This window comes from Perca flavescens, chromosome 21 (genome assembly GCF_004354835.1).
Source record: "Perca flavescens isolate YP-PL-M2 chromosome 21, PFLA_1.0, whole genome shotgun sequence".
Lineage (NCBI taxonomy): Eukaryota > Metazoa > Chordata > Actinopteri > Perciformes > Percidae > Perca > Perca flavescens.
The window spans coordinates 28681980-28705600 of record NC_041351.1 but is presented as its reverse complement, the minus strand read 5'-3'; the positions used below and the strand labels follow the sequence as shown (position 1 = coordinate 28705600).

Genomic DNA, 23621 nt, shown 5'->3' with positions numbered 1-23621 from the left:
AACACTTATTAATAAATTAACTGTATTGGTTATCAGGCAAATAAAACGCTGATAGAGAATCTGCAAACTGCTAAAAGACGGCCCGATAATCAGCCAGGGCCGATAATCGGTCTATCCCTACTTAACAATGTTTTTACCCTGGGAAAAAATCTTACCATTCCAGGCAGACTGTAGACATCTGTGGGATCACAAAAACACCGAGGATGCAACCTACCGCTGGATGGAAATTTGGCTTAGGGACCCTTCTGTCGGTGACTGAAGCACAGCGTAACGTACGGAGTGCTGAGGCCACAGTTTGAATAAAATGTTTGGAGTTTACATGTATAAACATAAGTGCTTCCTAAAGAGGTTAAAATGAAATGGGTAACTTGTTTCCAGAGTAAAGAATTTATGATTAAAACATTTGCTTTTTTTTTTTTTTTTTACCTGATTAACAAGTGAATTTGATTCAAACGTGTGGAAGTGTTTCTGCCGAAGGCTAGCCATTTCCCTCTGCCTGCAGTCAGATTAGTGGTTTTTCATGACCAACAGTCCAGAAGCCAAAGTTCTTCGCACGTAGTTTATTATCACAAAAGACACAGGAAAGCAGCAGATACTCCGATTTGAGAAGCTGGTTGCAGAGAACCTTTGACTCTGTTTCATTATTCAGTACAATGAATAACTAGCTGTGAGGGTGGATAATCTTGTGCATAGGTGTATTTCAAAAGATATGTTGTTGTTACAGAGGTAAATGTGACAATGAATAGTGATATGTAAATCACGTAATATATCATCAGCCCTAAAATGGATATAAGATGCATTTTATTTCTACTAAACAGTTTTGTAAATAAACTAGTCATCCATAACTTAATGTAAATGAAAATAAATGATTGAGTGTTATCAGTATTTATTCAGTATACAGTATCTAAAAGAGTCAAGTGTCTCCCTCTCTGCTTTCCTCTTCCCTCTGCTTTTCTCAGATTACATCATTGACGCTTCCCCCTCCTCCACACTCATTCTCTCTGTGCCAAGCTTTTAAACCCTCCTCCGCTGACCTGCCCACTGTCTCTGTGTGTATGTGTGTGTGTGTGTGTGTGTGTGTGTGTGTGTGTGTGTGTGTGTGTGCAAATCCCTAATGCTATAACACTGGATACTTGGAATACAACTCGCACAAACACCATACACACACAGTACTACAGCACATACTGACGCACAGCAGGCTGATCTGGCACATACAGTACAGCAGCAATGTAGCAGAAGCTGCTGAAATCCTTCTGTTAGTTTTTGACTGCTGTAAACAGACCTTTTGGGCTGTGACATCTAGAATGGGAATTGCAGGGACATGCAAACAGACAGGGATTCATAGTTCCTCAACACATAAAAATATGACTAAATATTTGAGTAGGCAGACTTGTTCTAAATGTTGGTGAAGGACTTTAGAATGACTCAGACCTTATTTTGTGTTACTTTGATATGAGCCCAGAATTAGCATGCATCATTAAAAATGCAGCTGCAGGTCTATCATCATAATTGTAATGTGATGTTAAACTTCAAAAAAAAATGTAAACAACATTTTAGTTTAGTTTATGTATTTACACATATACAAATACTACAGATTAATATACACGTGGGTGGTGATGGTGTAGTGGATATGACACATGCCTTTGGTGTGGGAGATCTGGGTTCAATTCCAACTGCGATATATCAACCAACGTGACCCTGAGCAAGGCACTTAACTCATAGTTGCTCCAGAGGCATGTGGCCTCTGACATATATATATATATACACATGACATATATAGCAATTGTAAGTCGCTTTGGATAAAAAGCGTCAGCTAAATGACATGTAATGTAATGTAATGTAACACACAATCAATAAAAGACGTGATGGAGAGATGCAAAAAGCCCTCAGGAGGGCACTCTCCAATGCATACTCCAATTCAATTAGAAAAAAACTAAAATACTGATAAGAAAAGAGAGAGAAAAAGCCCAAACTAAAATTACACACAATATCGAATCAACAGAATAGAATAAATATGAAAGGTAAAATAATATTAGGAGTTACATGGGTTCTTTACAAGACATCCCATAGGGATAACATTGCACAGACAAAAACAGACCTTTAACAGCTTTCTTAAATTGTACAAGTGTTAGCTTTGGAAAATCTGATAGCAAAGCATTCCATTTCACTGAACCTCAGTAATTTTGACAGATAGTAGGCCCGAGTGTGTAATTACTTTGAGTGGCAAAAAATAGTTCATTATAGAATGAAGGAATTATCTTGTTCAGAGATCTGTATACAAATGAAGCAGTCTGTATTTGATTGACTTGATACACATTGAGGATGCCTGATCCTAAAACCAGAGCTCCCCTCAGCTCTACAGAACATTTAAGCATCTTTCAGAGCATTGTTTGGATTTTGCAGCCATCAACTTTACTGTTCTGGTTCAGCTATCACACTATTGTTTCCAGCAGCAGGCAGCTGTTTTTTTGTGAAAAAGCTAATAAACCCAGTGTACACTACCTGCTCAGGAGAAAAAAGCAGACAAACACAGTTAGCTGGATCTTGATTTTTCTCAGAAGTTGGTGGAGCCCAAACCAGAGCTAAAAAAGAGAGTGCCTATTAGATTTACAATCACAGGTGGACACAAGATAAATAATACTATAGTTCTGTGTAGGGCTGGGCAATATATCAATATTATATTGATATTGTGATATGAGAATAGATATCGTCTTAGATTTGGGATATCGTAATATTGTAAATGGCATAAGTGTTGTCTTTTCCTGATTTTAAAGGCTGCATTAAAGTAAAGTGATGTCATCTTTCTGTGTTACCAGACTGTTCTAGCTCTTCTATTATTTTTACCTTTACCCACTTAGTCATTATATCTACATTACTGAAGATTATTTATCTAAAATCTCATTGTGAAGATATTTTGTTAAAGCACCATTTGTCAACCCTATATCGCCACAATATCAACATTGAGGTATTAGGACAACAATATTGCGATATCTGATTTTCTCCATATTGCCGAGCCCTAGTTCTGGGTCTGCTGTAAATAGGCTGTTTGCTAATAAGCCAACCCTGACATCTTTAAAGGTTATCTTAATGTTGTCTGTATAGCTTTTTGCACTTTAGCCAAAATATCAATTAATGCAGGCTTAAAGAAATTGTTCAATACTTCGGGAATATGATTTGCTTTTGTTCTGCGAGTGACATAAGAAGATCATATTAATCTCATGTCTGTGCTTTAAATACAGAGCTGTAGTCAGGACGTGGTTAGCCTAGCTTAGCCAAATTGTGTCCTGACTTCTGGAAGCTATTTCTTCTTGGTACCAAACCTGGCAAACCTGTGACGACAAGACTCCAGGAAGGTGTCCGCATTTAACAACCGCAAAACTATCATCAAATCATCGGTTTACAAACTCTCCCACAACTCGTGCAGTATAATCCAGTCATGTACATTCAATGCATCCAGACTTTAATCCGGTTTTTGATTCTCTGTTCACTGTGGAGGCCTGCAACAAAAACAATGAAGGTATCTCCTAAGTATTGTGTGTGTGTATCAAAGCCTGATAGCATTTTCCTCTGTGCCACTGAACTCCATTGTTGTCCAAAAACTATTAAAAACACATCAATGAGCCACACTGTTGCACTTCCATGTTCCTTTATTACCATTAACAGACATGCTGCAGTTCATTTTTAATTAAAATATACTGCTGCCTGAAATACACACTAGACTCTGCTGAAATAGACCCATACAAATTATATTTCCTCCTGTTTAAAGAATGTTTATTACAACTACAGTGTTAAACTGTTTTAGGAAATTGAGTCTTTTTTTTAACAGTTAAACAAGATTCAAAAAGTTGTTTTCCAAAAGGAGTCTTCACAAAAGAGGGGGACGTCTTATATTTGGACCAATAATGTAGTCGTGAGCCTTTTTTAAGATGTATGTCTTCAGTAGGAACCAGTGGATTTGGGGCTGAGAGCCTCAGACAAGGTAGGAGCGTCTGAGAGTACTGAGAGACGGACCAGCAAATACTTCATAAAAATCTTCTTCTGTCCTTTAATGCTCACTTTCTCTCTCTCTGACAAAACAAACAAGCCTGTTGAACTATCTCTGAACCAGAATTTTCCAAAAAGAAAAGGAACAACACGCTCCTTTGCTTTGTCACATCAAGTGTCATTTTATAGATTTTATCCTCTGCTTGATATATGCGTTATCCTCGGCCTTTGGACTTGTGGACTCAGTGAACAGGATTAAAGATGTTAACAGGGTCTTTCCCAATGTTTTGCTCTCTCATTCTGAATCCCTTTCTCTCCCTCTCTTTTGTGTCAGAGGAGGATTAATCCTTGTTATGGTACTCTCAGTGATCCTGCTTGTCTACCTTTGGACTACAATCATGCCTCTGTGGCAGCAATCTCTCTCTCTCTGTCTCTCTCTCTCTGTCTCTCTCTCTGTCTCTCTCCCTTGCCTCCGATCCTGCACTTTGTTTCAGGGAGGTCGTTTTAATGTTTCCACTGACTGCTGCTGTTGAATAAGCTGTTGTGTAAGACTGTGTATTCAACTCTGCTGCTTTTGAGTGTAGTCCTGATGAGCACTGACCATACACTCTAATGTGCTTTTTTGCGTGTGTGCACACATTTCTGTTTTTTGGGTTGTTTTTATGCTTGTGCCTACTTTGTGTATGAGTGTGTGTGTTTGAGTATGACTGTGTAGACTATATAAGACATGCTTATTTATGTCAGTCTATTTATGTGTGTGTGGGAGGAGGGCAGATGCGGCCTAAGAGTGTTTTTCTCGAGCAAGGAAAGCCATTTTGTCGCTACTGTATGGCGCACACACACACACACACACACACACACACAGCACATTTATAAATGTTTTTAAAGGGAACCTATTCTGTTTTTCCATATTTTCTGTCATATCTATAATGTTACAATGTCAGATTTTCATGTTAAATGTGGCCAGAGCTTCAAATAATAAGGTAAAAATCCCTGTGAGCAAAAATCTCAGATTTCTCAATGTTCTGATTGCTCTGCTTTCCACATTTGGTTTCTATGATTGGTCCAGTCAGGCTATTGCAGTTTTTATTGCAGCTCCTGCTGGGTTTACATAGGACTAGTTACGTGCTAAATTGTGGAAAGCTGTAATCTTGGTTACCATTGTTTTTAATTTATCCCCAATTTCGGGTCACATTAGTGCTGAAACATATCCGGGTGGGTAGTATTTGGTTCAGAAGCTTTTATCTGCAATTTGTGACGGTAGAAAGTTCTGCTTTATTCCATTCCAATCCACTACTAACAAAGTAGCCACATGCTAATGCCAGGGAAACCTGTAATCTTGGCTGCTAATTTTAATTTCTCATCAAGTTTGGATCACGTTACTGCTTAAACATAAATACATATAACATTAAACATATCCGGTTGGATTCCACAGGACAGATTAAATGACATGGGAGGAGAGAGAGAAGGGGAATGACATGCAGCAAAGGGCCGCAGGTCGGAGTTGAATCCGCAATCACTGCGTCGAGGAGTAAACCACTATACAGTGAGGAAAATAAGTATTTGAACACCCTGCTATTTTGCAAGTTCTCCCACTTAGAAATCATGGAGGGGTCTGAAATTGTCATCGTAGGTGCATGTCCACTGTGAGAGACATAGTCTAAAAAAAAAAAATCCAGTTATCACAATGTATGATTTTTTAACTATTTATTTGTATGATACAGCTGCAAATAAGTATTTGAACACCTGAGAAAATCAATGTTAATATTTGGTACAGTAGCCTTTGTTTGCAAGTACAGAGGTCAAACGTTTCCTGTAGTTTTTCACCAGGTTTGCACACACTGCAGGAGGGATTTTGGCCCACTCCTCCACACAGATCTTCTCTAGATCAGTCCGGTTTCTGGGCTGTCGCTGAGAAACACGGAGTTTGAGCTCCCTCCAAAGATTCTCTATTGGGTTTAGGTCTGGAGACTGGCTAGGCCACGCCAGAACCTTGATATGCTTCTTACAGAGCCACTCCTTGGTTATCCTGGCTGTGTGCTTCGGCTCATTGTCATGTCGAAGACCCAGCCTCGACCCATCTTCAATGCTCTAACTGAGGGAAGGAGGTTGTTCCCCAAAATCTCGCAATACATGGCCCCGGTCATCCTCTCCTTAATACAGTGCAGTCGCCCTGTCCCATGTGCAGAGAAACACCCCCAAAGCATGATGCTACCACCCCCATGCTTCACAGTAGGGATGGTGTTCTTGGGATGGTACTCATCATTCTTCTTCCTCCAAACACGGTTAGTGGAATTATGACCAAAAAGTTCTATTTTGGTCTCATCTGACCACATGACTTTCTCCCATGACTCCTCTGGATCATCCAAATGGTCATTGGCAAACTTAAGACGGGCCTTGACATGTGCTGGTTTAAGCAGGGGAACCTTCAGTGCCATGCATGATTTCAAACCATGACGTCTTAGTGTATTACCAAAGGTAACCTTGGAAACGGTGGTCCCAGCTCTTTTCAGGTCATTGACCAGCTCCTCCCGTGTAGTTCTGGGCTGATTTCTCACCTTTCTTAAGATCATTGAGACCCCACGAGGTGAGATCTTGCATGGAGCCCCAGTCCGAGGGAGATTGACAGTCATGTTTAGCTTCTTCCATTTTCTAATGATTGCTCCAACAGTGGACCTTTTTTCACCAAGCTGCTTGGCAATTTCCCCGTAGCCCTTTCCAGCCTTGTGGAGGTGTACAATTTTGTCTCTAGTGTCTTTGGACAGCTCTTTGGTCTTGGCCATGTTAGTAGTTGGATTCTTACTGATCGTATGGGGTGGACAGGTGTCTTTATGCAGCTAACAACCTCAAACAGGTGCATCTAATTTAGGATAATAAATGGAGTGGAGGTGGACATTTTAAAGGCAGACTAACAGGTCTTTGAGGGTCAGAATTCTAGCTGATAGACAGGTGTTCAAATACTTATTTGCAGCTGTATCATACAAATAAATAGTTAAAAAATCATATATTGTGATTTCTGGATTTTTTTTTTAGATTATGTCCCTCACAGTAGACATGCATTGGTGATTTTTCAGTCTCAGGCTCCGAGAGCAACAACAGCGGAGATTCCAGAGACTTGCGGACATGCGGAAGCGCACTGACCAATCAGAGCAGACTGTTTTTTTTGGGATGGGGGCTTAAAGAGACAGGCGCTCCAACAGAGCATCTCAGACTGAGGGGGAATACAGGGGCAGCAGCCATGGGCAGTATGAGAAAAATAAAGTGTTTTTTGAAAAATAAAGCATTGTAAACATGTTCCAGTAGAATCACAAAATACAAGTATGAATCTGAAAACAGTATATAATAGGTCTCCTTTAAAACCCCTGATATAATGTAACCCACGAGAGTCTATGCTTAGTGTTTGAAGCTTAAATGAACACCACATCTTTTCAAAGTCTACATCCCTTTTGTTTCACAGTAAATGCATGGGCAGTCCATTCATCCACTTCCTTAATGTCTTTTCAGGCTTTTCCAGCGCACAGTTTTCTGACCGGCTCTCCTTGTTGCTGTAGTGAAAGCCCGTTCTTGCCGTGCAATGTTAAAAGAAAAAGGCTTTCAATAACACTCTTTGCATGACATTAATCCAAATTTTCCAGACTCCAGCATAGGTGTGGAAAGTGAGGATGCTGAGGGGTTCTGCCCCAACCTCTGCTGTCCGAGAGTGGGATTCAGTATAAATAACGTTTTAAAAACATACAGAAACCAATATACTGTATCACCAAACTCATTTTGCTGACAGGTCATATTTAACAAAAGATCAATTTCACTCCCACAAAAATTAGCTATATGCATTCGGATGTCATTTTTTGTCTAACCCATACTGAGGAGATACTGGAGATGATAGAGCCGAGGAGGAAGCGGCTAGCTAACAGGGCTAATTGTGCTAACACGGTCAACAGCGCTAACGCAGCTAGCTGGATTACTCACCAAGGGGTTGGGGAGACGCTTTTTTTTGCTTTCTACCTACTGCAGCTTTAAAGTTTTAGTCTGTTAGATTTCCATCTAGTTAATTGTCTGTTAAGTTCCTATCTAAGAGTGAGTTAAAACAATGGTGATTGAAAGCGCTTGTATTTGCTGCTTTGCCAAGTAATACAATCTGAGCTTGTCACTGGTGATTATGCACATTCCATTGTACTCGGAACGAGGAAAGATGCAAAAAAAATGGTATGTTAATCGGGTGCCTATCATTACTGCTGACTCACAATGGCACAAACAGACAGAGAAAGAAGACTGTTGAACTTCGAGTCCAAAATGTATAGGCTTTATCTCAGTCAGCCTCTAGTGGCTGTTAGAGGAAATGCGGCAGTTCCACATTCCTTTCAACCATTATCTAATGGTTTTCTCTGCAGTTAAAGTGACTGGATTTCACACTTACTGACACATGCCACAAATGTGCAATTACTACATGTGGCTCAGAACTGCCAGTGATCTTCTATCAGTCCCTCTGTGTCTGTCTCTTTTCCATTCTCTCTCTCGCTCTCTCTCTCTCTCTCTCTCTCTCTCTCTCTCTCTCTCTCTCCATAGAAGGCAAACTACTGTTGACAGACACCAGACATCTTTATGTAGGGAACAGTTTCTGTGTGGGTTTTTGAAAACATTTGTGTGTGTGTGTGTGTGTGTGTGTGTGTGTGTGTGTGTGTGTGTCAGCCATTACAAATAACATTAAGACATTATTCCAGTTAATGATGGCCATAGTAGGTATCTTAGCTACCTCCCAATTCATTGTGTGTGCATGTTGTATGTGCGTGTGGGCAGATTGTATCTGCCAGACATAAGAGTCATTAAGACATTATGCCTGTTTCAAATGTGTGTGTGTGTGTGTGTGTGTGTGTGTGTGTGTGTGTGTGTGTGTGTGTGTGTGTGTGTGTGTGTGTGTGTGTGTGTGTGTGTGTGTGTGTGTGTGTGTGATGGTATTCCCTCAGCCCACACATCCAGATAATTAGGCAGAACCACAGTGACTGATGAATTCCTGAGGAAGCTTATGCCAACTACAATGTTTCCCAATGGAACTCTATTACAGTTAGCTATTTCCAGCTGCATCTATAAAACTACATTCTGCTTGTATGGTATAGTGGCTGAGAAGCCTGCCCGGCCCTGCTAATCACCAATATCGTCAAGCTGCAGCCTGAGAGAAACACTGCAGCAGACAGTTCACCCGAAGTATCCCCTTAGGAGAGACCTTCACTCCTCGGCCATTTTCCAGAGTCTGTTTGCACTTCCCGTGGTCCAGAGGCCTCATAAATGGTGAAACAACATAGGAAGCCCTTACTCATCTTAATGTATTTGTTAGACTCTGCAACTTCCCATAGGTTGTACCTATTTTATGACTATGAGGCATTATGATCTGGCTTTTCTACACATTCCACCTACATTGTGAATATATAGGCTATGGAGTTATAAGCTAGTCTGGTACCAGACCTCTGAATCACCGCTCACATCTTTGATTTGTTCGGTGATTCAAACGGTCTGGTAATGGGCTAATTGACTGCTGTTTACATCAGCTGGAGAAATTGTTGATAATACGTTAAGAACTTAGTAAGCTAAGTAAGCGAGACCTACAGAAAATAACATCGCGGTTGGATTTGATTACAGGTGCAACAAAGCATATTTCTGACCACGCCCATCAGTAATGATGGCTGTGGTGACTTTCAACCAGATCAGTGAAACACTGTTCAGCCTGTGTTAAGTTATGCTGTGTCTACACAGGAGGTGTAGCATGAGCCGCATGTTAGCAGAGCAACAGCTTCAGTCCTCCGTCTGTGTCTACACAGGACGCATTCAGGCGCAGTATTGAGAGTAGTTTACCCCGCAGCGCTTAAAGTCCAACACACAAACACTGTAGTTCTATGCGTAAAATGGAAGCAAATGGACTTGAAGCTAGGGCTGGGCAATATATCAATATTATATTGACATTGATATATGAGACTTTATATCGTCTTAAATTTTGGTTATCGTGATATCATATCACAACAACCAAAATTTAAGACGATATATGGTGTTGTCTTTTACTGGCTTTAAAGGCTGCATTACAATAATGTGATGTCATTTTCTGAACTTATCAGACTTACTAGCTGTTTTATTTTTTGCCTTTACCCACTTAGTCATTATAACCATGGTACTGATGATTATTTATCACAAATCTCGATGTGTAAATATTAGTTCAGCTATTGGCTAACATGGACAGAGTGTCGAGCTGAATGAATGAGGTGAAACAAAGTAGCAGTTTAGATTATCAGGCTGGGTATGAGCTGCTTGTTCAGAAGGCTCCACATAACTAATGACCAGGGGTTAAATTGGGATTTGTTATGTACTACTGTATCATTTTGTTTTAAGAGCGAAGCATTGTTCAAGCAAAATATCTGAGCAATTTACATTTTGTTGCATTCTGCTGGCCTATTTTTCACCCTACCTGCCATCCACCTGTCACTCTCTGCCATCTGTGCTGTGTGACTTTCTAATACTGAGGTCCCTTTTCTTCATTTTTTTTTGGCGGGTGGCAACCATTGTTAAGGTGGACTGCGGTTGCTGATCTGCTAAGTAGCTTTTAAGGAAACCCATTGACAGAATAAAAAGTTCTGATGATTTCTTACATCACTTTATTACAGCTACAAAGTTATATAGTCGTACACCCATGAATGGATTATAGGAGCTGGATATCGGACTCAACATTCAAGTGCACAGACATTTTGGGGAGCAGGTGCTCAAGCGAAAGGAAAGGGCACCCCTCTCACAATTATTTATAAAAAATAAAGTTACATACACTATCCTTTGTATTTAACTATTTGGGCCTATTTATTTATTTATTTCAATACCCATACAGTCATGCAGATGTTTAGTACTACAATTTCTACAAAATGATCAATTCACACAGATGATGGTCTTTAGGATTCACTATTTATACATTTATAACAGACAACAACAAAGAAAACTGCCACATTATGCCATACCATTTAAAATTAACATCTTTATACAAAATTGAAAAGGGCTGTTCTCTAAATAAAATAATCAACCAACCAGTCCAAACTACTAATAATAATAATAATAAATTGAATTTATATAGCGCTTTTCATGGACTCAAAGTCGCTTTACAGGGCAGGGTAGATTAAAAACATAACAAAACAAAACGAACAAAACAAAACAAAACAAAACAAGTAGAACAAAACAAGATTCAGATGAAAAATGGAGGGGGGGCAGGGGGGCTATGGGTAGGCAGAGTTGAAGAGATGCGTCTTGAGGCGGGACTGGAAGATGGTGAGGGACTCAGAGGTGCGGATCTCTTGGGGGAGGGAGTTCCAGAGCCTGGGAGCTGCTCTGGAGAATGCTCTGTCCCCAAAACTGCGGAGTTTGGACTTTTGGATGGAGAGGAGACCGGCTGAGGTGGATCTGAGGGACCGTGAGGGTTGGTAGGGGGAGAGGAGGTCAGTAAGGTATGAGGGGGCCAGATGGTGGAGAGCTTTGTAGGTGAGGACCAGGATTTTGTAGGTGATCCGTTGGGAGATAGGAAGCCAGTGGAGTTGTTTTAGGACTGGAGTGATGTGGTGCCAGGATTTGGAGCGGGTAATGAGGCGGGCGGCTGAGTTCTGGACCAGTTGGAGTCGGTTGATGTTGGTAGAGCTGATGCCGAGGAGAAGTGAGTTGCAGTAGTCCAGTCGGGAGGAGACGAAGGCGTGAATGAGTCTTTCAGCAGCGGGGGGTGTGAGAGAGGGTCTGATTTTGGCGATGTTGCGGAGGTGAAAGAAGGAGGTTTTAATGACTTGACGGATGTGAGGCTCAAGGGAGAGGGTGGAATCAAAGATAACGCCAAGGTTGCGGGCCTGGGGAGATGGGGAGACAATGGTGCCGTCGATGGTGAGAGTGGGGTTATTGGTTTTGCTAAGTGTGGATTTGGAGCCGATCAGAAGGAATTCTGTTTTGTCGCTGTTGAGTTTGAGGAAGTGGTGTTGCATCCAGGTTTTAATAGCTGACAGACAGGAGTTGATGTGGGAGAGGGAGGATTGTGGGGGATTTGGTGCTGAGGTAGATCTGGGTGTCATCAGCATAGCAGTGGAAGTCCAGGTTGAAGTGGCAGAGTATCTGACCAAGAGGGAGGATGTAGATGATGAAGAGGAGGGGGCCGAGTACGGAGCCTTGGGGAACGCCTTGAGTGACTGTGGCTGTGGCAGAGGTGTGGTTGTGGAGAGAGATGAAATGGGATCTGTTGGCTAGGTAGGAGTGGAGCCAGCTGAGTGCAGTACCTTCGATACTGAGGTCTTTGAGTCTGGTGAGCAGGATGTTATGGCTCACGGTATCGAAGGCTGCACTCAGGTCGAGGAGGATGAGGATGTTGAGGGAACCGGCGTCAGCAGAGGTGAGGAGGTCGTTGAGGACTTTGAGGAGAGCGGTTTCTGTGCTGTGGAGGGGGCGAAAACCAGATTGGAGAGGTTCGAATAGGTTATTGGCATGAAGATGGGTTTGTAGTTGTGAGGCGACTATGCGTTCCAGGGTTTTAGACAGAAAGGGGAGGTTGGATATTGGGCGGTAGTTGTTGAGAGAGGAGGGATGCAGGCCAGGTTTTTTAAGGATTGGGTTGACAGCAGCAGTTTTGAAAGCAGAGGGGACAGTTCCAAGGGACAGTGAGGAGTTGAAGAGGTTAGTGAGGTAGGGGCATAGGACCGGGAGGCAGGACTTCAGGAGCGGAGTAGGGAGGGGGTCAAGGGAGCAAGTAGTGGGTTTGGAAGAGCTGATGAGTTTGGAGATTTCAGAAGGAGTGACTGGGTCAAAATGGGAGAGGAGGCAGTGTGGAGGAAGGGTCGGGAGGTCTGGAGGGATGGGGAGAGGAGGGTCCAAGGTAGGTGCTGGAATAGATCCTGGGAGGTCAGATACAGGGGATAGAGATTTGTAAATGAGATTGATTTTGTCAGTGTAAAAGTGGAGGAATGAGTTGCAGAGATCCGGAGTAGAGGTAAGGAGGCTGTTGGTCCGAGGCTTGATGAGGTTGTTCATTGTAAGTATGCCTATGTTCAGTTGCAACAATTTGGCTATGTGCGTCATCCTCTCGTCTAACAACTGCACATGCTCAATAGTGCATAAAAAAGAGTTATTTCACATAACCTCTGACCAATAATCAGCCAGGGGGGCCCAGGGGATTTTTTTTTTTATCAGAATACAGCTTAAAAGTTTTGCTTAAAAATCGAGAAAATATTGGATAGGATATAACAACACAATTTAATTTTGCTTAACAAAAATTATCAATTTCACTTGTTTTATTTTCAACAAATTGTGTATCCAAATACAACACCCCTTTTACTGTGGGCTCTTGACAAGGGCTGGGAAGATGTTTTTTCACAGAACCATAAAAAATGCAATACACTTACCCCAAACTTCAACAAAGGAAACCTTGTTGTAAACAGTTTTCAGATAACAGGAAACAGAACAAAAATAAGTGCAATGCCCTATTTACTTTGTATTTCTACTTCTAAACTGGCCTCAAAATTTCAACAAAGTACACGATATATGATGTGTTTTTAAAGTATAAATCCATTTTATACTTGGGAGGGGGAGGGGGAGGGGGAGAATCATATTTCAGGGGGGCCGCCCCTGTCAATGGAGCGAAGTTGGTGTTCTCAAAAGTAATTTTTTTTTAAAGAAAGGGCATTTCAGCCTTTAATGGAAAGAACAGATAAATATGAAAGTGGGATGACATGCAGGAAATCGTCTTAGGTCAGACTGGACCTTCTGCTTCGAGGTATACACCTCCCTATATGTGCACCTGCTCTACCAACTGAGCTAACCCGGCCACAGTCATTTCTTTATGTTTAATAAAATTGGTATTGAAAAAAGTATCATTTAGGAACCAGTATTGAAGTCCTGGTAATGGTACCGGTATGGAAAACGTTTGAACGTTCTGCTCTTAATGCTCTGGTTAACCTTCACATTAAAGCAGGTATCTAGGAACCACTAGCAGTTGTCTAGAACCCTCCCACACAGAGCAGACAATCTCATTAGTGAGGAGGAGGATACAGAGAGGGAGGTGCAGCTTTCGGACCAACAGATTCAAAGAGCCGATGATCTCACCCTGATTTAAGACCAGGACAGAGATTGGAAGGAGGTTGGGGGTCGATGGGTTTACAAATAAAGTGTGTGACTCTGGAGACCACTTCCTGTGTCCAACCATGATTGATGGCACACAGACAATTAACTACTACTGATACTGATAAGTTTCTGTGGTCTGAGTTTAGTATACACATACCCAGACAGACATTAGGCAGACAAACAGATGTATGCTGATTAGATCTCAGTGACAGCAGGATTAGCTGCTGTGATATGTGAGCAGATTTAATTGATTGTAATGGTCAGATGCAGGACATGTAGCGCTGTTACTGACTGTCTGATAGAATAGGAAGCGTATCATTCCATAAGACACACACTGTGCCTAGAATATGTGTGTGTGTGTGTGTGTGTGTGTGTGTGTGTGTGTGTGTGTGTGTGTGTGTGTGTGTGTGTGTGTGTGTGTGTGTGTGTGTGTGTGTGTGTGTGTGTGTGTGCTGCTAGTTTGTGTTGAAATGCCCCTGTGTGCTTGTCTCTGTTTAAGTGAATGGGTAATGATATACTGGATGCCTGATCTACAATGAACAAGCTCAGTTTCTGTATTTTTTTTATGTTACTGTATCTGGTTTTATCTAGTAGAGGTACAACACCATCATGGTTATAGAAAATGTGTAATTAATGAAATGTGTGCTACAGAAAAAACAAAAGACTGACCAAAACAGGAACAAAAGTAGACATGACTCCTAAGCTCAAAGGCTCAATACCAAATATTGTTTGTCATGTGTGGAAGTGCATTTGTGATTGTCAGTTCTCTAAGAAGATCAGGTTGCTTTGCAGTTTTTACCCCCCCACCACAATGAGCAAGAGAAAATCTCTGTTAGTGACTGTGGGTCAATGTCTTGATTTGTAACTATACCTTTTGTGTGTGTGTGTGTGTGTGTGTGTGTGTGTGTGTGTGTGTGTGTGTGTGTGTGTGTGTGTGTGTGTTTAGGACGATGAGGTGGTCCTACAGTGCTCAGCCACAATCCATAAGGAACAACAGAAACTCTGTCTGGCTGCTGAAGGTTTCGGAAACCGACTCTGCTTCCTGGAATCCATCTCCAACTCCAAGGTACCGCTCCATGCTCTCATACACTCCTCGATGCCACATTGACAGCAGAATGCCAGTCAGGCAGTGTTGTAATTACTGTACTTAAGTAGAATTTTCACATATCTGTACTTTACTTCATTATTTATATTTCCGGAAACCTTTAATTTTTACTCCACTACATTTCCCCTAAGCATCTTGTTACTCGTTACTACAAAATAAAATCAAAAGAAATTTGTTAGACTGGAAAAAATCCGGTTTGGGGGATCATTGCTCCTAGATTGCCAAGATAATGCTCGCTCCATTCCAGTTGGTGACCTAATGCCTGTTTGTTGCCATAACTAAAGAAGAAGAGGAGGAAGAATAATGACTGTGTTAGTGTCATGGAAACACCTGGTGCAGGCTCTGCCGCCATGGTAACAGACGATGATCAGCTCGACGTTAGTGGTGATGAAAATTACTTTTGATACTTAAGTACAGTACATATCAGATACTTTAGGACTTTTCCTCAAGTAATATTGTAAAAGGTGACTTTAACTTCTACCAAAGTCATTTTCTGGTCAGATACTTGTACTTTTACTCAAGTATTGCTTTGAAATACTTTATACAAGACTGCTGTCAGGTGACAATTAAAGGAAAACCCAAATAAATAAGTGGAGGCATTAACATAAACGATGCACATGCCTCCATAAGAGGTCACTAAATGGAAGGGGCGTAGCATATAATTCATATCATTTTCATATTCATTAATAAAGACAAAGATCTCAACCATAGGGCTGCAACCAACGATAATTTTCATTGTCAATTAATCTGTCGATTATTTTCTCGATTAGTTGTTTTGTCTATAAGATGTCCGTAAATTGTGAAAAATGTGGATCAGTGTTTCCCAAAAAGACGACGTCCTCAAATCTCTTGTTTTGTCCACAACTCAAAGATATTCAGTTTACTGTCACAGAGGAGAGAAGAAACTAGAACGTTTTCACATTTTTCACACTTTTCTTTCTTGAAATGTACTCAAACTGATTTTTCAATTATCTAAATAGTTGGGGATTAATTTAATAGTTGACAACAAATTGATTAATTGATTAATCTTTGCAGCTATACTTAACCGCTTTACAATTTTGCCATGTGGGCAACGGTGACCTCACGAGATCAAGGTGGCCGCAGTTCTGAGACGCAGGCAGCGCAGTTGCTTTTCACTGACTGCAAGATCCAGGTGGACCCAGGGGCATGCTGGGAAATGCCAGCCTCTCAGCTGATCTAACAGCTGATTGGTTCAGAATCAACTCAACATGATGATATAAACTTTTTATTGATTTTGATTTGGAGGGATTTTAACTGCTATTTGTGTACAGAACACATGTTGTGTGACTGATAGTGATGTTTAGAAGTCAGAGAGACTAAATCTGTTCAGATTACAGATCATCTACAGTGTAAATCAGCAACAGATCGCATGTAGAGCATTTTGACAGCTACTCTGTGATAATAAAAACAACTGGAGACTGGGTAGGAGCTGATATATGGGTCTGATAACATTTTATTAAATCGGAATCGGACCACAGTGTTTCTGTCACTTCCTGTTCATCCTGAAGGCTGCTGGAATCAGCTGGAAACTGTCCGACTTGAGAGCGGATTTTTGTCACTGCCCCCCCCCGGCTGCTCCCGCCTGCTCTCGTCCACTTTACAGGCGAGGCGCAGTTCATCTCCAACAAGCCTAATATAAAGTGGGACAGGAAACTCCAAACTGTTTGCAATTTGTTGAAATGACAGGTCCATCCAGTTTACAGGCTATGAAAACTCAAAAATCCCAAAAGCTAAATGACCGGTTTTTATCAACATGCACCTCATATATGCACATATTCAGCAAGCCCTGAGGTTGGCAGAGTGGAAGGTTCGTTTGTACATATATCAGTATATGTATCGCTGCATACTTAGTAGGTTTCATTCACACACAGAAATACAAAAAAATAGAAACATTATGATGTAAGTAGTTAAAGCCCAAGGGATCCCCCTCTTCCACAACTTTTACATATGAGGTTAACAACACCTTGCAATTGGTTATTGTCCTCTTGACAAAGGTATGTAAACCTAGCCTGGTCCTACCAGACTCTGGTCCACTAGCCTGGTCCTACCAGACTCTGGTCCTACCAGACTCTGGTACATTAGCCTGGTCCTACCAGACTCTGGTCCACTAGCCTGGTCCTACCAGACTCTGGTCCATTAGCCTGGTTCTACCAGACTCTGGTCCACTAGCCTGGTCCTACCAGACTCTGGTCCATTAGCCTGGTCCTACCAGACTCTGGTCCACTAGCCTGGTCCTACCAGACTCTGGTCCATTAGCCTGGTCCTACCAGACTCTGGTCCACTAGCCTGGTCCTACCAGACTCTGGTCCATTTCATTAGTACAGAGAGTCTGGCCACTCTCCATTGACAAGTGTTAACTTCCTTGAAGGTGGGTACTCTGTTGAAGTTTAAAACTATTGGATCTGTCCAGAGCCACTCTGGATCTGCCACAACCAATCGCTAACGTTTGGTCGTGATGTCGGCTTAGCATTGCTAGCGTTAGCCTTAGCCAACTCCTTTACCACTAACGGAGCGAGTTGGAAAATCAAACTGTTCCTGAACCCCGTGGGGAGGAGGGCCACGACATCATGGCCATCATGGCGAATGGCTTCGCTCGCATCTTTCTCCACCGCCATTACGGAACTACAACTCAAACTAGAGCACGTCACGACCTCAGCGTCATCGTTCTCAGCCACTCCCTCTGTTAGCTGATTGGACCGGTAATTTTTTGACCGGAGAAAACCCAAGAATATACCGCAGACCCAGATGGAAAATTGAACGGAAGTACTTAGGAGGGTGGAGCCAGGCTAATGTAAACCAGCAAATAAAAAAAAAAGTTCAAATATTTTTAACAAAAGGAGGAATAAAATGTTGTCAGTAGATACTACAACTTCTTAGCAGTTGGTACACAACTAAGTGGCCGCACTGCTCATTGACATCACTGGCTGACAGTCCCTGACTATTAGTCCCTGCAGTGTAATTTTAGGAATATTACAGTGAGTGACTATTATCAGTTGGTCACGATAGGCTACTGTAAATTAATTCTTGACAGCTACAGACACACTGTCAGTGCCTAAAGGAGCATTCTAGAGATATTACAGAGCTTTTCCCTGGATTGCTGCTGCAGTAGGTTATAATTACTGTTAGCTGCTGATGTCAAATGTGAGTGGTGACATAACTGGCAGAGATTTCCTTATGTCTGATGATTATAGATGATAACCATATCAGAAAGCTGTGTATTATCAAAAGAAGTTAGAGATAAAAAAAAAACTCCGATACTGCCGAAAATGCTGGTATCGGAATGGACTGGAGTTTATGCATCGATCCGATACCATGTAATTAAGCCTTGAAGAAAATCTACTTTAATGTAGTATATTTATGTATTATAAATCTTTTTCCTTTATGACTGACAATCAGGATAATAAAAGAAAGTTCTGCGGCATTCATTGTTTGTGTTTCTTCACAAAAGTTGAACCTGAGCCAGACAGTACAACAATAATAGAAATCATATCCCATCCATACAGGGATAGTAGTATACAGCTGTTAAAACATTATGACACACTGGTATTGGATCGGTACCAGTATGCAAGTCCGGGTATCAGGAGGCAAAAAATGGAATCGAACCATCTCTAGTATTAGTTATGTCAAGATCGAGAAAACAAAGCCTGTTATGTCAAAATCGTAAAATTATTATTAAGTTGGAACATTCAGTTATTGTTTGCAAATTAAAACAGTATTTAAAATGATATAACATTTGTTAGACCGCTACATTAAGAAAAGTGATAAGTTTCTAACCAATCATACATTAATCAAGAAACAAAATATTTCTTCTTCACTTATCTCACACCACTCCTAAATGTCAGCAACATCAATAAATCATCTGAGGTGTGTTCCTGTTGTTTCAGAATGTGCCTCCGGATCTTTCCATCTGCACCTTTGTGTTGGAGCAGTCGCTGTCAGTACGAGCCCTTCAGGAGATGCTGGCCAACACCGAGGAGAAGGCTGAGGGGGTGAGCGTGAAGACACACACACACACACACACACACACACACACACACACACACAGGTCAGGGCTTTCTTCAGGTGAGACTGGCAGGCTGAGACACCAGCCTCATGAAGCACAGAGGAGGAGGTGGTTGACAGAAACAGGGAGAGTTAGTCTGCTCTTCATTCATGGCTAAAGTCATCTACACTCTACCTTATGTCAGGTGGTTCCTTGCTGGCACTAATGCACTGTTCAAAGCAGCGAGAAGGAGGCTGCTGATCAGTAGCCATCAAACAATTGAATTCATCACACAGTATCAACATTGTGGTTCCAAACAGTTTCTCAACATTTAAAATGAACTGCTGGTTTCATCAGCTTTGTGCCGTTATCTATCCTCCCAAGCAAGAAGAAGACGGCATCATACTCTATCAGTATTTTTGTACGCCTGATTATATATTAGCATTTTTTCATTAGAGCCATATCTGGAAAGATCTTTACAGCAGTTGTATTAGTTTTTTTTTTTTTTATCTAAGATGAACATAGTTCATTTTCTTAGTTTTTATAGGTTTTACAGTTTGTTTTACTGTTTACTAATCCATCGCCGCTTATCTGGGGCCTGGTTGCAGTGGCAGAAGGCTTAGCAAGGTAGTCTAGACGTTGATCTCCCCAACAATGATTTCCAGCTTTCCCAAGCCAGATGAGTTATATAATCTCCTGCTCCATGCTCTCCTACATGAGCATTGAAGTCCCACAGCAGAAGTATAGAGTCCCTCGGGGGAGTCCCTCCCAGAGACTCTGATAAGGCCGGATACTCTAAACTGCTGTTCAGTGTATTGACACAAACAACAGTCAGGGCCTTCCTCTGAGCTAGTCCCAGTCGCATAGAGGCGAACCTCTCGTGGTTTGGGGAGAACTCACTCATAGAACAGCACTCAGCCGGGGGATCTTAAGTATCCCCACAACTGCCCAGAGCTTCTCACCTTGGGCAACTCTACAAAAGCAGAAACTCTAGCCCCCGCCAGGAGTTTGGTTACAGACCATGCGTAGAGATGAGACCAACTAAAGCTACAACCTAAAACTACATCCCTCTGGTTCCTTCCTAGGGCTGCTCAATTAATCGCTATTTTATCAAAATCGCAACATGAACTAGTGCAATATCCAAATCGCAGGGGGGTGCAATATTTGTTAAAAAAATGTGTCAATTCTTTCTGAATTAAGTATTGTGGTGCTGCAGAGGTGTGCCTACAAATCGTATCCTACAGACTAAAGAAAAAAATCGTTGTTTTGTACAGATCCTCGCAAAAATCACATTATAATCATTTACATTTTTTTAGTTATTTATATTTTTCAATGAAAATGTGAATAACAAAACAAAAATGATCATTCCCTCCAATATTGTGAATTACATCGCAATCGCAATATCAGTCAGAATAATCGCAATTAGATATTTTCCTGATATGGTGCAGCCCTATTCCTTCCCCTCCGTTCCATGCCCCTAGAACCGGTCTGCGATGTCAGGGGTCAGCACGCCTAGGTCCCCGCCTTTGCTTGCCACCCGGCTGATAGTGCTTGTATCCCAATGCCTATCCCTGTGGGTGGTGGTTCATGTAGTTCTTTGTGTAGTTCTTGACCAATGGGGCCCAGCCACCAGAGACTCACGGGCAAGCTTTCCTCCCAGGTCTGGCTCCAGGAGGGGGCCCTGTTTTCCCAGTTCTGGGGAAGGTGCTGCAGCTCCTTGGCGAATTCATAAGGAGTCTGATACATTTTATTTTGCCAGTTGTTTTACTACAAAACATATTGCAAAGTCTGATTTTAGAAAATGTGCTATTCATTCATTATTTAATTAGTGTGGCAGTTTGTCAGGGAAACAACATGTCTGCCTTCTACTGCTGCCTAAAGAGTAACTAGCTAGAGCTTTATTTCGAAAAAAAAAAGAGCCAACAGACTGCAAAAAGCCTGTCAGCAAGTGGACATAGAAATGCTAATTTATGCCAGTTGGTTTAAATGCCAAAATTTGTTTTTGCAATGACAGTGCTCCTTTGATGAAGGATAAGCCAACCCTTTAAAACAACCCTCCATCTTACCAAAAATCTAAATCAAAGCCAAAGCTCAATGTTTGATTTTTGAAGAGCGACATTAAATCTTTATAAAGGGCTGAGCCAGAGAGCAGAGCTCCAATCAGCTCATAGATGAACTCAACACATTTCAAACAGACCCTTCAATATGCTGATTTACATCAAGATGAAATTGGTTGCTTTGCGTAACCTTACACACTCCTCACCTGTTGCAATAACTGCACTGATAATCATCTTATTGGAGGCCTTGGAAAATGATCTCCTAATTACACAACCTCCCTGCTAAGGGGCACTCTTTACTTTACACATGGAGATCAGTTTATTCATCATGGTACTACTCAGGCTGTGAAAACAATTGAGTAATGTCTTCTGTGGCTCTGTGGGAGCTCTGGTAATTCTTTGAAAATAACCCTGACTTGGTGATCAAAGTTATCTTGGATTGGGCTTGGAGACCACACAATTTTAACAGAAACACTTTGTCATAAACTTGATGTGTGGAGTTTGAAAAATGTGGCTGTTTACCAGGCAGAGAGACTCCAATAAAAGATGCCATCAAGTTGCATTTGGGAAGTTTTGGAACTAGGGTTTTTGGAGTTTGGCCCACACAAAGTCAGATACTTTGATACTTTTGTTACTTACAGTCAGGAAATCGGGGCCTCTGATTATTTGATTTTATTCATTGTTCTTTTTAATTTGTATTAAGTCTCTAATTAGCCCAAAATTGCAGCCACTGTAACGGTCTAATAATGCTAAGGATATCAGATGTCTGCAGATTTTGAAAAAGAATTGTATTGTTCACCTCACTTTATAGAAATACATTTATACATTTACAGCAAGTTGATAGCTGATATCATAGCATGTTAATTTGTCAAATACAGAATTTGCAAAATGGATGAATATGAGGCCTAGCCAGAGGCAATGAGCTGAGCAATGTCAATTTAATACTGAGTCTAATAAGGTTTATAGTTTTATGGTTTTCCCTTTTGTTTCTCAATTGTAATGTAAATAAAATAATTGTAAGGGTAAAATTCAGCTATAGTTGTTGAGTATACATGCTTGACCATAAAAATGGGAAATAAACCATTTATTGAAACAATGTATTTTATCTGAATTGTTCAAATGAGCAGCTTTTATTATGTGCACTTTAAGAAAAACTAGATTCATGTACGCGCATTGCCATAGCGACGCCTTCTGTTAGAGTCTCTGCTGACTAAATGAAATATGGCAGAGTCGATAGGTTGTGGATTAGCAACCTGTCGCTACTGCTGGAAAGCCAGCCAGGTGGGAGCAGCCCTCAAACAATAGCAAACGGCGAAGGTTAAACTGACCTGTTGAAAACAGCAAACAGTGAAACAGCAAACAGTGAAGCAGCGAGGCTAACGTTATTACTCACTTGTCCATTTTGCGACTGATAACACAAACCTGCAGCAAGCTCAGCTGTTGCTGACTTGGTCCAAACTCCAAACATACAGACAGGTATGGGCTGATTACCACTTACTCTTTGGGGTTTTATTCAAAAGGATGCCTCGTGTTTCAGATGTCCATCCTGATGTTCTCAGAATCAGGGAGTGTGCCAACCACTTTGGTAATGCCATGCCAGGCCCCCTTGGTGCACCTGTGGCACACTTGGGCATTGGTCATCAGAAAAAATGCATTATTGGGGCACCCAATAGCTCACCTGGATGTGTGTGCGTCCCATATACCAAGGCTGAGTCCTTACCGCATTTACGTCCACAAAAAATGCTTGTTTTGCCACCGACATGCTTAGATTATTATTCTAAGCGTCTGACAACATTATGGAAAGGATCCCTACAGAGATAGGCCTTGTTAAAAAGTAACATTTAACATAAAAAAACATCCCCTAAATTCACTTCTTTCATACCCCTTTCATACCCTTTAATCACAGACTCAAGTTGTATATTTAACACATAGACATGGGATTGATACTGATAGTCTCATCTCAGTCTGAAAAAGCAAATAAGTATTTGCCAACCTAATCTTCATATGGAATTAAAAATAAAATACATTATATTCATAAGCTGTCATAACCGTCTCATCCAACAATCTAATCTGTTGGATAGATGTGTGTATTTGTGTCGTCTGTAAAATGACTATGGCAACTTACTTTTTCCTCCTCTCTCTCATTTCCACACAGCATGTAGTGGTGGAAATATGGGTAGGTGTGCCTCCACTCAATGTCTGTTTGTCATGGTTGTCTCCGTCCTTATGTTGGTTATTACAGTCACTGTCATGAGCGTCAACAGTATGAGCACTAGCTGAGTTATCATACACATTCATGTTTTTGTTATCTGTTGAGTGTCAACCTGTTGAAAATAATGAAGAATTTAGATATGACTTTATC

General features: G+C 41.3%; 1 protein-coding gene across 1 annotated transcript in view; it reads left to right on the top strand.

Moving 5' to 3' along the window:
- ryr2a (ryanodine receptor 2a (cardiac)) overlaps positions 1-23621 on the top strand; it is a 261766-nt gene that overhangs the window by 67576 nt on the left and 170569 nt on the right. The window contains exons 2-3 of the mRNA XM_028567569.1: positions 15041-15160; positions 19105-19209. Of these exons, the coding sequence (XP_028423370.1) occupies positions 15041-15160; positions 19105-19209 (225 nt within the window). The remainder of the gene's footprint in view (positions 1-15040; positions 15161-19104; positions 19210-23621) is intronic.